The sequence below is a fragment of the Acomys minous genome, assembly GCF_964271855.1.
Source record: "Acomys minous genome assembly, chromosome: 1".
Taxonomy (NCBI): domain Eukaryota; kingdom Metazoa; phylum Chordata; class Mammalia; order Rodentia; family Muridae; genus Acomys; species Acomys minous.
The window spans coordinates 149,999,116-150,013,996 of NC_140483.1; the positions used below are offsets into that span (position 1 = coordinate 149,999,116).

General features: G+C 45.7%; 2 protein-coding genes across 2 annotated transcripts in view; both read left to right on the forward strand.

Moving 5' to 3' along the window:
* Positions 1-711: 711 nt before the first annotated feature.
* LOC311598203 (uncharacterized protein) lies at positions 712-14,165 on the forward strand. The gene is made up of 2 exons (XM_084783186.1): positions 712-934; positions 13,284-14,165. Exons 1-2 carry the CDS (start codon positions 888-890, stop codon positions 13,675-13,677), a joined length of 441 nt encoding a protein of 146 aa, XP_084639312.1. The 5' UTR covers positions 712-887; the 3' UTR covers positions 13,678-14,165.
* RAD23B (RAD23 homolog B, nucleotide excision repair protein) overlaps positions 14,057-14,881 on the forward strand; it is a 39,236-nt gene continuing 38,411 nt past the window's right edge. Inside the window, exon 1 of the mRNA XM_084783174.1 lies at positions 14,057-14,188. Coding sequence (XP_084639300.1) covers positions 14,123-14,188 — 66 coding nt within the window. The 5' untranslated portion in view covers positions 14,057-14,122. The remainder of the gene's footprint in view (positions 14,189-14,881) is intronic.

The following is a 14,881-nucleotide window of genomic DNA, read 5'->3' on the forward strand; positions in this document are numbered from 1 at the left end:
TGTACAGTCCAGGATCCCGGCCAGGGAATGGTGACACCCATAGTGGGCAGGTCTTCCCACTTCATCTAATATAACCAAGATGACTCCCCCAACCACCACCACCCCAGCCGAGATCATCCTTCACAGAACACTTGTCTCCCAGGTGATGATGTTTCTAGAGCCCGTCACAACCAACACTAACCATTGCAGGGGAGCTGGGCCTTCAGTCAGCGGTAGTGTTCACCTATCATAGGAAAGGTTCAATTCTCAGGACTGCAAAGAAACTAAAGTAAAAGGAGGGAAAGAGAAACGCAAAATAAAGAGCATCGGGGAGGGATATCAGGGTGGGAAGTAGTGAGCACTTTGTCATATTAAACAGGAGGATTACGCTTTGGAGCACAGTTGATTGAAAAGGTGAGATTTAGACAAAGATCGGCAAAGGAAAAGGCAGGTGGCAGAAGGAAGAATGAAGTCTTCAGGTGGGAATGTGCGCAGACAGTCCAATGGACAGCCAAATATGGAGTGTAACTGAAGCAGTGTGTAGCTCAGAAATCAGAAAAGAAAGGAGCAGAGACAAAAAAAAAAAAAAAAAAAAAAAAAAAAAAAAAAAAGACCAAATACTGGGCCCTTGCAGACAATTTTAAGGAGTCCAGACTTGAATTGTTAAGTCATCCATTACAGGTTCAAAGTGAAGTCATCACATTACACTATAAATGAAGGGGAGGGTTGTGTTTGGAACGAACTGTTAGGAGACAGGAGTGAAGGATGACGGGTCCGTGAATGGAGAGACCCTGACGATAGGGACTACACGTGGTATACAGCATGGACCTCAGCAAGCTGACGACACTGCTACTATCGCCTCTGAGTGTCCAGCCTGCCGAATAGAGAACCCAGGCTGGCTTCCTGTCATGACGATCTTCTTGGAGAGGTCGACTCATGTGTCTGGGAGTTACAAGTATGTTCCATTGCACCTAGCCCTTTTTTTTTTACAGCTCAGTTGAAATTGTTTTTAAATATATTTGGGGTCTGTGGTACATTTCTGAATGCTTTGGCAATGAGTTGGGAACTACCATTGCAGTAAGGATTTAGTTATTTACTGGGGGGAAAAAAAGCCACCACTACCTAGTCTAGAACTTGAGAAGAGGCTTTATGTCTACAAAATTAATGTAATAAATTAAGAATTACCTTACGCCTTTGCTCAGTGGCTAGGCACCGGAGTGATTGTTATTGCGGTGTTCTTTTCTTTAGCATCTTACCTTAGTGTTAAGGTCTCGCTCTGAGAGTGGCCACAAGCCAAAATAGCCATGCCCTAGGGGAGCCCTGAAGGCAGGGCAGGTTCCAGCTCAAGTGTCTTGGTCAGGTTAGGCACAATGAGATAAAAATGAAAATTCAAGAAATGGAGGGCAATTACCATTTTAAGACCTGGAGAGTTTAGGATTGTCAGCTGGTCAACGGGAAGTCTGCAGGCACCTGAGCCGGTCCGCATGTGGGATCCTGTAGGGCTCTGCCTCTCTGAGGGCCCACAGGTATCACTCATCACGCATTCCCATGAAGATTTGTTAAAGAAGATCAAGCCTTTCCTTGGTTGCTCATTTATAAGACTGTTCGTGTACAGGGCTCTTGTGTCCATCCTTAGGTTTCATTATGGACAGTGGCTGTAGAAGGTAGGCTTTTGAGTCACTGACATGAGGAACACCTGAACTACATTTCAAATGAGGACATGGGGAGAGGAAGTTTTGGGGTTTTTTGGTTGTTTGTTGTTTGTTTTTTTTGTTTGTTTGTTTGTTTTGTTTTCCAAGCCAGGGTTTCTCTCTGTAGCCTTGACTGTCCTGGACTTGTGTTGTAGAACAGGCCGGCCTCTGCCTCCAGAGTGCTGGAATTAAAGGCATGCACCACCATGCCTGACAAAGGAGAGGAAGTTTTAAGTAGAACAAAGTTGCTGCCATATAACTCAGTTTGAAATAACTTACATCAGACCTAAAAATATGATAAAGTAGCAACTGACTTATCTCAGTTTATGTTTCTCATGAATGTACTTAAGTAAAGAATTGCTACTTTCCAAAAGATGATCAAATCAGACTTTGTACATCGTTGTATTTTCTTTTTGTTCTTTTTTCTTTTGGTTTTTCGAGACAGGGTCTCTCTGTGTAGTCTTGGCTGTCCTGGACTCACTTTGTAGACCAGGCTGGCTTCGAACTCACAGCAATCCACCTGCCTCTGCCTCCCGAGCATCATTGTATTTTCAACTGAATCAGTTTTGTCATTACTATAACTAACATCTGAGAAAAATAAATTAAGGGGAGAGACTTATCTCAACTCATGTTTTCAGAGGATTATGTATGTAGTAATGTGGCTCTGTGTTCTGGGCCTGGAGTGAAGCAGAATCCCATAGTGGCACAGTGTGTGACAGTGGCCGTTCAAATCATGACTGGCAGGAAGCAGGGATACGAGAAGGAACCGGGGCAGGAAATGACTCTGCTATCCAGATCCTATCTCCCAGAGTTTCTGCCACCTTTCAAAATAGAACCACCGGCCCAGATCCAAGCCTTCAATGTATCAGTCCTTAGGGGACATTTTATATTTAAGATCATACAAATGTCTATCTTCAGGAGTCTCCAAAGTCTTTTTCATTTGTTTGTTAGTTTGGTTTGGTTTCTTTTTCAAGACAGGATTTTTCTGTGTGTCCTTGGCTGTTCTGTAGACCAGGCTGGCCTGAAACTCAGAGATCAGGCTGCTTCTGTCTCTGTCTCCCAAGTGCTGGGATTAAAGGCATGTTCCACCACCACCACCACCTGCAGCAGCAAGTTTCCAAAGTCTTGATAAGTCAATTGATGAAAAGTTTAAGTCTCTAGTGGGGGTGGGGTGGGGGACATGGGGGTGGAGTGGGCACTCCTTTAATCCCAGCACTTGGGATGCAGAGGCAGACAGATTGCTGTGAGTTCGAGGTCTGTCTGGTCTACAAAGTGAGTCCAGGACAGTCAAGGCTACACAGAGAAACCCTGTGTTAAAAAAAGAAAAAAGAAAAAAAGAAAAGTTTTAGCCTTAATAGAGACCTAAGGAATCTCTTAGCTGTGAGCCACTGAAGAAAGAGAGAAAGAAAGAAAAAATTACATAGTACCAAGACACATGGGCTGGAATGGATGTAGCTCAATTGGAAGATATTTGCCTACCATACCTGAAGCCCCAATTTCTAACAGAATCACCAATAAACTGGGTGTGATTGTTCATGTCAATAAAGATCATGAGCTTTGCACGTTCCACACATTGCAAGTTCAATGCCAGCTTGGACTACATGCAACTCCTTGTCAAAAACAAAACAAAATAAAACAAAGCAAGATACAACACACAGTAAATAATCACTTTCCAAAAGCAAACAGTGGAGACATACACAGGTGAGATAAGACAAAAGAAAACAAGATTCAAATCACCTGGAGTGTGGTGGCACACGCCTTTAATGCCAGCACTTGGGAGGCAGACGCAGGAGGATCTCTGAGTTGGAGGCCAGACTGGTCTACAGAGTAAGTTCCAGGACAGCCAGGACTACAAGAGCAACCTTGTCTCCAAAAAAAAAAAAAAAAAGTGGGAGTGGGGGAAGGGGGAGAAAAAAAAAAACCTAAGATGCAAAACCAGCAAGGCAATTATTAAATTTTGTAGCTCTATATTCAATCTCCATGGTATATGAAAGGATGGTGCAAGTTCCAACAGGCTGGTGTTGCCATTAAGCCCACGTAGACTCTGTAATAGGTTGACTCTATTCATTGTCTACAGCTTTCATGACAGACACTCCATGTTCTTGGTGGCGCCACCGTGGCTTGGGCTTCACCCTCACAGATCTGCGTGTCAGCCTGTCAGGGCTTCCTCCTGAGAGCTTGAACCTGTAATACATTGATTGCTTGGTCTGGCAGCCCTTCCCTTGAAAGGCAGATGGCAGCCTCCATGACCCTGTGACTCTTGAATTCTGCAAGGCTGCCAAACTTGCACCACTTGGATGATGACAAGATAGCAGCTAGCTTGAGCAGTGGCCAGGCCTCCTGAAACCAACACTGCAGCGGCCTCTGAGAGACTGTGTTTCTGAATACTGTTAAGCATTTACCAGCCGGGCAGTGGTGTGCATGTCTTTAATCCCAGCACTTTGGAAGCCAGAGGCTGTGAGTTTGAGGCCAGCCTGATCTACAAAGTCCAGGACATTCAAGGCTACACATAAAAACCCTGTCTCGGTGGTGGCGGCATACGCCTTTAATCCCAGCACTCGGGAGGCAGAGGCAGGTGGATCATTGTGAGTTTGAGGCCAGCCTGGTCTACAAAGCGAGTCCAGGACAGCCAAGGCTACACAGAGAAACCCTGTCTTGAAAAAAGCAAAAACAAAAAACCCTGTCTCAAAACAAACAAACAAACAACAACAACAACATTTACATGTATTTCCCTAAATTGCAGAATATTTGATCACATTGTGAACCCCGAGATTATAGAAACCTGTTTCTAATTGTGGTATGGCTCAGTCTCTGATTGTAGAGTTTTTTGCTTGCTGTAAACAAGTACTTGTGGTGTGGCTCAGCCCTAGTACACACTTTTAATGCAAAAACTGTTTATTGTAAACAGATGGTTGTGGTGTGGCACAGCCCTAGCAAACATCTTTAATCTGAGAGTTTACTGTAGACAGGATTGCATAACATTAACCTTAAGTCAAGAGTGGAGCAAACAACCAATGACACAAAGTGAACATGGGGAAAAACCATAGAGGGTAAGAGGAAGTAGGGAGGATGGATAGAGGGACACACAGGAAGTAGAAAGGAGGGACATTGGGTTAAAGGGTATTTTAGATGTTGTGGAGAAGGAGAAAGAGCTTTTGCCTTCTGGGATATGAACCAACTAGGTAGGAAAGGGTTTTTCCTTTTGGGATATGAGCTGACTAGGAAGGGCTTTTTCCTCCTGGGAATCAGCTGAGGAGGAAGGTCAGCTGGGTGCTTTCTCTGCCTCTCTGAGCTAGCAGGTTTTCACCCAGCATCTGGCTCCTAAGTGTTTATTGGTAAAATTGAACAATTGGCATCTTCTTTCTTTATAACAACACCCCTCAGTGAATGATCGTCTTAGAGCAGTATTTTTTAGTTAAATGCACATTCCCTCCCACACAACCAAAACCCATTGTACTCCAAATTTTGCTCCTAATTCTCACCATAAAGCTGGCTAGACAAAACCAGCAATATCTATCCCAAAGTCTAAATGCTATGCTGTCTTAACATTTACTCTGCCAAATGAATCACTGTATGATTTAAATTCAGCATCCTGCAAACCTCTCAGGATGCACCCCAGGAAGCCAAGTGCGGTACTATAAGGATCTATCCTCTTGAGGCTACAGTACTTGGGGCTGGCGAGGTGATGCAACATAGCCTCACCATTATGTGGTACCATCCCCTTTCCTGAGTGTGACTGAGCCTTTTCATGTGCTTCTGCAGCAGAACGGTACTCACTCTTGTCCAATGCATGGCATACATTTTGCTTTTTAGCTTCTCTGGTTTATCTGATTCTTCCCCCCCCCCCCTACTAGAATACAAAACCCAGAAAGGCTGGTTAGCCCTCTGCTGTAGCCTGAAGCCAGAACAGTTCCTGGCATGAAGAAACTCAAAAACTGAGCCGGGCCTAGTGCTGCATGCCACAGGCAGGTCTCTGTGAGTTTCTTTGAATTCTGCTGACCTACGTTTTTATCTTAGGAGCCTGTTACCTTGTACAGTGCACCTCATAAACCATCTTTTTTTTTTTTTTTTTTTTTTTTTGGTTTTTCGAGACAGGGTTTCTCTGTGTAGTCTTGGCTATCCTAGACTCACTTTGTAGACCAGGCTGGCCTTGAACTCACAGTGATCCGCCTGCCTCTGCCTCCCGAGTGCTCGGGATTAAAGGTGTGCACCACCACGTCCAGCTTTTTTTTTTCCATAAACCATCTTATAATAATCTTATTTACTAAGGTCGCTTAGATAAAAAAAAAAAAAAAAGAAGAAGCGTACCAAAACATTTTACTTAGTCTTTTAAATCCTTTAAAGAAAGTCACTACCAAAACTCTTCAGATCTCATCTGTAGCTATTATTAAGACACTCAGAGGGTCACTCTTGGGGTACAGTTATATAGTGCAGATGTAGAATGCTTGTTAAGCATGTTTAGGCCCTAGGGTCAGTCCCTGCTAGTGCAGAAAGAAAATTTTTTGAATGTCTCTTTCTCCCCTTTCCTTAATGCTTATGCTTTAATCTCTACTAAAACTTGCTTTTGATTGTTTGTTTTAGACAGAGTCTCACTATGTGACTGAGGCTGTCCTTGGATTTCCTGTGGATCAGGTGGTCTTGAACTGACAGAGATTGATTGCCCTGCCTCCTGAGTTCTGGGATTATGGTTGTATTGCCATGCCCAATTAAATTTGTTCTTAGCCAACTCCTATTTGGCTTCATGTACTTTCCTCATAGCGTTTTGGACCTCACTGACAGTGCCATGATTTAGATATAATTTGAATGTGTCTGACAAAGGTTCTTTTTTTTTTTTTTTTTTTTTTTTTTTTTGGTTTTTTGGAAACAAGGTTTCTCTGTGTAGCCTTGGCTGTCCTGGACTCACTTTGTAGACCAGGCTGGCCTCGAACTCACAGAGATCCGCCTGCCTCTGCCTCCCAAGTGCTGGGATTAAAGGCGTGCGCCACCACACCCGGCCTGACAAAGGTTCTTATGTTGGCATTTAATTCGCATTCTGAGGTGTTAATAAGAGGATAGAAAGCTATTTACACACACACACACACACACACATATATATTTACTTTTGTTTTTGAGACAGGGTCTTGCCACTTAGCCCAGGTTGGCTCAGGGCTGAAGATCCACAAGGCGCAGGCTTCTCAGCTGGTATGGTAGGTATGCGCCACCACAGGTGTGATCAGGACTCCATCATGTCATTATGGTAGAGGCTCCATTGGATACTAATGACTTTATATGAGGAGAAACAAGACCAAGACTGACACTGTTTGTTTTTAACAACATCTGAAATGTTCAATTTTAACAATGCAGACTCAGGAGCCACATGTTGGGGTGAACGCCTGCTAACATAGAGAGGCAGAGAAAGCACCCAGCTTACCTTCCACTTTAACTGACAAAGTCCTCTTTCCTCACACTGTTTCAAAAAACCCTCAGAGTGAAAACCCTTCTTCTTCTTGTGTGTCTCTCTATACAGCCTCCTGACTTCCTCTTACTCTCTATGGTTTTTTTCCTATGCTTATGCCCTATCAACTGGTTGCTCGCTCTACCTCTTGACCTATGGTTGACTTTACTTTGTCCTGTTTTCAGTATCCATGCAAAAGCTCTTGGATTAAAGGTGTGTGCTAAGGCTGAGCCACACCACAACTAGAAACAGATTTTTCTGGTAAACAACTCAATTTTGGGGTTCATAGTGTAATCAAATATCCTCAACATTTTCCACCTTTGTCTAAATAAAAACAAAAGATTTTAATTCTAATACATTAAATAGTAAAACTATTACAATAATGAAGCTATTTCTGCCAAGTTTTCCATAATGTCCAGGTTGGTTGTATTTGGCAATTTTAGGATGAAGGTTTTTGTTGTTGTTGTTGTTGTTGTTTCGAGACAGGGTTTCTCTGTGTGGCCTTGGCTGTCCTGGACTTGCTTTGTAGACGAGACTGGCCTTAAACTCACAGCTATCTACCTGACTCTGCCTCCCGAGTGCTGGGATTTAAGGTGTGCGCCACCACACCCGGCTAGAATTAAGTCTTTTTCAGTTCAAAGTTTTGTAAAATGTTCATGTCAGGCTCTTATGAACTCAGCAGTTTGAATGTCCTGTGCAGTTTGTAGTCTGAAGCTGATCTTTGGGTGGTGTTTGTGAGCTTAGCTGCAATCCTGGCCAGGTAGGACACAGTAATCAACCCAAAAGTGTCCACTGTTTGTGCAGAACCTGGTGGCAGAAGAGGCATGGGGCAGTTTTTTCCAGTGCTTTGTGTTACCACAGTCTAGGTGCGTTTGTCATTGCAGGGTCCCATCATCTTGGAGATCTCAAAAGTTACTGTTAGGAATGATCTCGATTTACTATAGAAAAGATAAATATCTTAAATGTTATATTCAGCAGATCTCAAAAAGGTTTGAGGACCACAATCTATTAAGTGCATTCAAAGTACACAAACTTTGTTCCTAGTTACCTGCTTCAGACTCAAACCTGAAACATGTGCGGAAAGATAGATGAAGTTTATTTCTATAATTAATTAATATTCTGTATGACTACTAGTATCACAACAAATTTTACATGAACATAATAATATATACCTTACATATTCATATTAATACATATATGCATATATACACATAATATATACACAATACTTTCACAGATTTTGAGATAATATTTGTACCTTAAGATAAGTTTTGAAGAGTCAAATGAAAACCAAAAGACTATGAGATTAGTGGCAGTTATTTTTTGTTTTCCTCTGTCCTATACCAGGTGGTTCTTCTGATATGGGACAGATACTTTGGATTTGCTTTTAGAAGCATGCATGGGTTAAGAGAAGGAGAGATCCACACTCCAACACCAAAGCCAGCTTTACTTTTTAATTAAGTTGGAGCCCCATAAAGACTATTTGCCACTTATGTCTGTAGAGGTCAGCAGGGATGAGCTGGAGGTGGGCCATACCACTTGGCCAATTTACTCTTTTTTTGTTTTTTCTAGACAGTGTTCCTCTGTGTCCTGGCTGTCTTGGAACTCTTTTTGTAACCAGGCTGGCCTCGAACTCATGGAGATCTGCCTGCCTCTGCTTCCCAAGTACTGGGATTAAAGGCCTGCACCACCATGGCAATTTATTCTTTTAGGGGGAACATATTTTCTTGATGATCTGACATTTTTTCTTCAGATGTTTCATTTGTCCAGTAGTCTCTGGATTCCCTAGTTGAATGCTTTTATTTTCCTGGAAAGATAAAAACAAAACCCTGCCCTACCCTAACTCTGAGAGTAGGGTGGGGGAGCGGATGTTCCTTTTGGGGGCAGGTTATATCTTTCCTAGGGTAAAATGTTTTCTGGAAACAGAAAACTTCAATTGAAATTTTAAAAATTATTTTGAAATTTTAAAACTAAATATACCTTAGTATGTGTGGATAAATATACCCATATTCCCCTTTCTCTTTATGTATAAATTCACCATTTAAGTATATTTATTTTTAGATTCCAGCCTGCCTTTTGAAAGCAGCTTTTAAATTTAAATTGTAATTTTTATGTGCCTGCCTCTGCCTCCCAAGTGCTGAGATTAAAGGTGTGAACCACTACCTGGCTATGGATCCCTTATTTTTGTTGTTTGTTTATTGTTTTTCGAGACAGGGTTTCTCTGTGTAGCCTTGGCTGACCTGGAGTCACTTTGTAGACCAGGCTGGCCTCAAACTCACAGCAATCCCCCAGCTTCCCAAGTGCTGGGATTAAAGGCGTGTGCCACCGTGCCTGGCTGGATCTATTTTTTTTTTTTTAAAAAGATGTATTTATTTATAAATTATTCTGCCTGCATGTGAACCAGCAGGACAGAAGAAGGTACCAGATCTCATTATAGATGTTTGTGAGAGCTAGGCATGGTGGCGCACGCCTTTAATCCCAGCACTCCAGAGGCAGAGGCAGGTGGATCACTGCCTACAAAGTGAGTCCAGGACAGCCAAGATAACATAGAGAAACCCTGGGTTTTCTGAGACAGGGTCTCTCTGTGTCCTGGACTCCCTTTGTAGACCAGGCTGGCCTGGAACTCACAGCAATCCACCTGCCTCTGCCTCCCAAGTGTTAGGATTAAAGGCGTGCGCCACCACACCTGGCCTCCTAGTTGTTTGTCTTATAGCAAATACGGCTATGCTGATTTTGTGGTTCCTTTTCAGTACTAGCCATTCCACCCCTACCCCACCTATATGCTGCCATTTTCCATTAGTTTTGGTTCCATAAGTGGTTGATGAATTATCAGGAAACTATGTGTTAGCCAAATGTTGGTTCCCATAGTTCAATAGTTGTCTCTTTTGGGGGAGGGGGAAGTGGTTTATGGCCAGCTGAGCTATTTCTTCAATTTGGAAGGGCACAGACCCCTTTGCTACCACATCCTGGTCATGAAGGAATTCAGATAGGTACCAGCTCCATTGTAATACCTTTTCTTCCATGGCTAAGCCTTGAAGGACTCTGCCTTCTACTGGATCCAATACATCAACATAAGGGTGCCCGCATGACCATATGGTGATTGGAAATGGCTGAGTATAAGGTTCGTCATGCCTTCTAAAACATCCAGATTTGTTTCTCAAAGAAAGAATATTTATTCTCTATATATGGAAAGCATTTGCAATAGAAGCCAACAGGCAAATGTTGGTGGACTCCTTTTTGCTTTATGAAGAAGTCCCCATTTGCTAGGTGTGGTGGCATACACCTTTAATCCCAGACTTGGGTAGTAGAGGCAGGTGGATCGCTAAGTCTGAGGCCAACCTGGTCTACAAAGGGAGTCCAGGACAGTCAGGGCTACACAGAGAAACCCTGTCTCAAAAAACCAAAATCAAAAACCAAAACCAACCAACCAACAAACAAAAAACAACAACCAAACAAAACCAAAAACCAAAACCAAACCAAACCACACACATAAAACATTTAACATTGTACTGTGGAGGATGCTGAGGCACAAGCCCTGTCAGCCTGGTTACTCAGAGTTTCTCTCAAAACAGCAACAGCAAGCAAGGAGCTGCAGAGATGGCTTGGCAGTAAAGAGCATTAACCACTCTTCCAGAGGATCTGAGTTTGGTTTACAACATCTACACTGGGCAGTTCTCAGTGGCCTGTCACTCTAGCTCCATGACATCTGACACATTCTTTTGGACTCTGATGTCACCCCTACACATGTGGTATCTACTCTCACACACAGACAAGTAAAAATAAAAGCTATTTATTTTATTTTTATTTCAGTGTTTCAGACAGGGTTTCTCTGGGTCACCCTGGCTCTTTGTAAGTCAGGCAGGCCTTAAACTCAGATCTGCCTGCCTGTGCACCACAAGTGATATAATTAAAGGCTTGCACCACCAGCAGCCTAAAGATAAAATTCTAAAGAAAAGAACCAACAACAAAACCAGAGAAGAACCTGAAAAATTAAAAAACATCCATTTAAAGGTGAGTGGTGGCGGCGCACACCTTTAATCCCAGCACTCGGGAGGCAGAGGCAGGCAGATCTCTGTGAGTTCGAGGCTAGCCTGGTCTACGAAGTTAGTCAAGGACAGCCAAGGCTACACAGAAAAACTCTGTCTCAAAAAAAACAAACAAACATACAAACAAAAAAACCATCCATTTAAGTATTGGGAAAGACAGTTTCAGGCGGAAGAAACCTCACTTACAGAGGACAGAACCAGCTGTTTGAGAGATGCATGAAAGATGGTCCCGAGGATGGCAGTGAATAGGAGGGAGACAGAAGGAAAGACACAAGCTCAGAGAATTTGGCAAGAGTCAGATCATGATGGCTCGCAAAGGCCAGAGAAAGTTTGCATTTTATTCTAATGTGCAACTAAGGTATTGTTGTGGTTTGGATCTGAAATGTCTCCCAAAGGCTTGTGTGGAAGAGGTGGAGCTGTGTGAGGTGGAAGAAGTTAGATTGCTGGGACTACGCTCTTGAAGGGAGTGGAGACCTGTTTTTTTCCTTCTCTTAGCTTCTGGAAACCAGAAAGCAAGCAGCTCTATCGCCACGCCCACCCAACACAACATATCATGTGGCCACAGGCCCAAAACAACATGAGCAAGCAACCACGGACTGACACCTCTCAAACCATGAGGCAAAAGAGATCTTTCCTCTCAGGCTTATCATTGTGACACTTTATCATATCTGGAAGTCAACCACAAATATTACAAAGAAATGTGACATGATTCTATTTCCATTTATGGTTTCAGAAGACAACTTTGATCTAGGAATGGTGGCGCACACTTCTAACCTGAGCACTCAGAAGACTGAGGCAGGAGGATTGCAAGTTTCAGTTCAGCTTGGGCTATGTAGTTAAGACTCTGTCTTAAGAAACAAAAGCAAAAATAAAACCCCCAGTTTGACTGCTGGACTGTTGTTAGTGTGGGGACTGGAATCAAAGTTTCCTTAGGAGACAGTGACTGAAGCAATAGAAATCCTGAAGAGAGAAAAAAAAAAAAAGGCTGAACTTGAAGGTATAGACTGAAGAGTCAAATAGGTAAGATTTGGCAATGGTTTGGATGTGGTGAAAAAGACTTAGTTTTTGGTCTGAGTACCTGGAGAGGCGGAGACGCTATGAACTGGGGAAGACTGGGAGAGAAATGGTTTGGAGGGGAAAGTCCACAAGGAAGTCAATCGCTACCTTTGCCCATGGTTTTTTCCAGAGTCCTGTTACCCTGACTGCAGTGTGCTGCTTTTGCCTTTGGCTAACCCTACAGCCAAAGGGAGAGATCCCAGTTGCCAGTTATTCAGAGTAAGAGTTGAGATCACCTGGTGACTAAGCCCACAGGAAGACAGAAGGCAGGGAATTGGGTATTTATCACAGTGCAGGGACATACCTTGTGAGTGGAGAGGGAGTCTGGGCAGGGAAAGTTCCCACCACAGAATTACAGTCTAGCTTCTGGGGGTCCATGAAAATCCAAATAGTGACATCGTTTGTTCTCACTGTGGTCTGCTTGTTACTGCTGTTTATTCATTCTCACTGTTTTAAGTCTAACAGGGTTCAGTGCACTATTAAGAAGTATACAGACAAGCACTTCTGGTGTCCCTTATGTTCTGGTGACTGGGTGCTGATCACTCGACGCCTCTGTCTCTGCCTTAAATGGACATACTGGTAAAACTAAGCACTTAACTTTGTGTGTGTGACACTAAGATTTACAGGCATTATCCCATCCCCTCCAACCACCGAGGAAGTGACATTTCAATTTTACTGCTAAGGAAGCAGAGGCACGTCCGCCCATTCCTCTAATATTTACCTTTTACCTACAGCATGCTAGGCACATTTTGTAGGCTCTGGGCAAAACAAAATCTATGCCTTTGTGCAGCTTCAGCACGGGTGTTAGTAAAGGAAGAGATGACACATATGCTCAGTACCGCACGTCGTAGACTAATGGGATCTGAAGAAGCTGCTACTCTAAGTCGGGGTAGGCAGGATAAACTTCACCAAGCAGGCGACATCTGAGCAAAGATTAGAAAGCACCAAGTGCAAAGGAAAGCGCTTGTGCTGAAACTGAGGGCAAACTGCTTAATCTCCTTAACAGGGAGGGCAAAACGAAGCTGTGAAAGGCATGACACAAGTAGGCCTCCTTCTTAAATCCGCTTTTCCTTATAGGTCGGAGATCCCAAGGCTAGGGAGAGAACACAAGACTCGCACGCAAGAAGCTAGCTTCTCGCCGGAGTCTGTCGCAAGATCAGAGAAGCGACCGGCATTACAAACGCTCGGCGGGCGGCGTGCGCCCCTTCAGGGCGGGCCCCAGACAATCCTGCCACTAAGGCTCCGCCCGCTTCACCGCCCGCCTAGGTTCCATGCTGCTCCGCATCCACTCAGCGGGTCACCACGTAGCCGTTCCCCAGCTACGGATTGCGCAACTCGCGCCGCTAGGCGGAGCCTGGACGTAGGCGGGGCGAGTGCGGGCGGGCGGATCCGACCAGGCCTCCCCGAGCGCCTCTGCCCGCGAAGTGCGCCTGCGCACTCCCTCAGCGCGCCGCCGACGTTCCAGCAGTGACCCACCGCCCCGCCTCCAATTCCCGGGCGGAGTTCCTGTTCGCGCCTGCGCACTGCGTCGCCGCGCCCCGCGCCTGCTCAGATCGCCCAGGTCCGGCCCCCATCCTCCGGGTTTTTTTTTCTGGTGGGGGAGGGGGCACGTCTCGGCGAGTCACGGTGATGGCGGCCACCATCCTGTGGTGAGGTAGCGGGCTCTCTGCGGCTTTCGGGGAGTCCCTCGCGCCTCCTGCGGGCCCGGTGGCTGGCGCGTGAGGGAGCACCGCGGGGCCGAGCTTACGGGGAAGGCCGCGGGAGCGGCTGCGCAGCCGAGGGCGGGGGAGCCAGGGGACCCGGGGCGAGCGAGACTCGGGGCGAATGTGACAAGCCCCCCCCACCCCCACCGCCTTCCTCCCGAGAGCGCGAGGATCGTGGCCACCCCGGGGCGGCCAGGCCACGGCATAGGCACCATGCAGGTCACCCTGAAGACCCTTCAGCAGCAGACCTTCAAGATCGACATCGACCCGGAGGAGACGGTACGCGCCGCAGGGCGACGGGAGCGCGGGCCCGGGTCGGGAAGGCGCGGGAGGGCCCCCCGAGGGGCGGGAGGGGCGTCAGGTCACCGGCGGCTTTGTGGGCCGAGAACGACGGAGGCAGATGGCGTGGAGCAGCCCCGGCCCGCGCGGGCACCGGAGGCCGCGGCCCGGAGCGCGTGGTCTTGGGGCCGGAGGGCGGGCGGGAGGGGGGGAGGGGAGGCCCGGCGGCCTGGGCGCTGGAGCCTGGCCTTGAAGTGTACATACAGGTGGGGGAGGGAGACCTAGGCGACGTCACCACCCTCCTGCGACCCGGCTAGGTGCGGAGATCTTAGGGGCCGGTTACCCGGCGTGTGATGGGCCTTAAATGTGCCTAGTTTTCTCTGCAGCCAGAAGAGATGGTAGTGGTGGAGGGAATGAATTTTTTGTCTCCCCTTTTATTTGTGTCTTAGATTGTTTACGAGCCTCTTCCCACCCCCCCATCCCCCCCTCCGGCCACCGAACCAACACCCACAGGTAGAATACGCTCTGAGGCCTGGTTGGTGGCGAAGAATTTTGTATTAGGAACCTTCAGATCAGGATTTTAACGAATTCTCCGACGACTTGGGAACTTGCACATTTCTCAGACTCCCAGAATAGTAGTATTTAAAAGGAGGAAAAGAAAAAGAAACTGTTCTCTGTTCTGCAGCTAAAGCC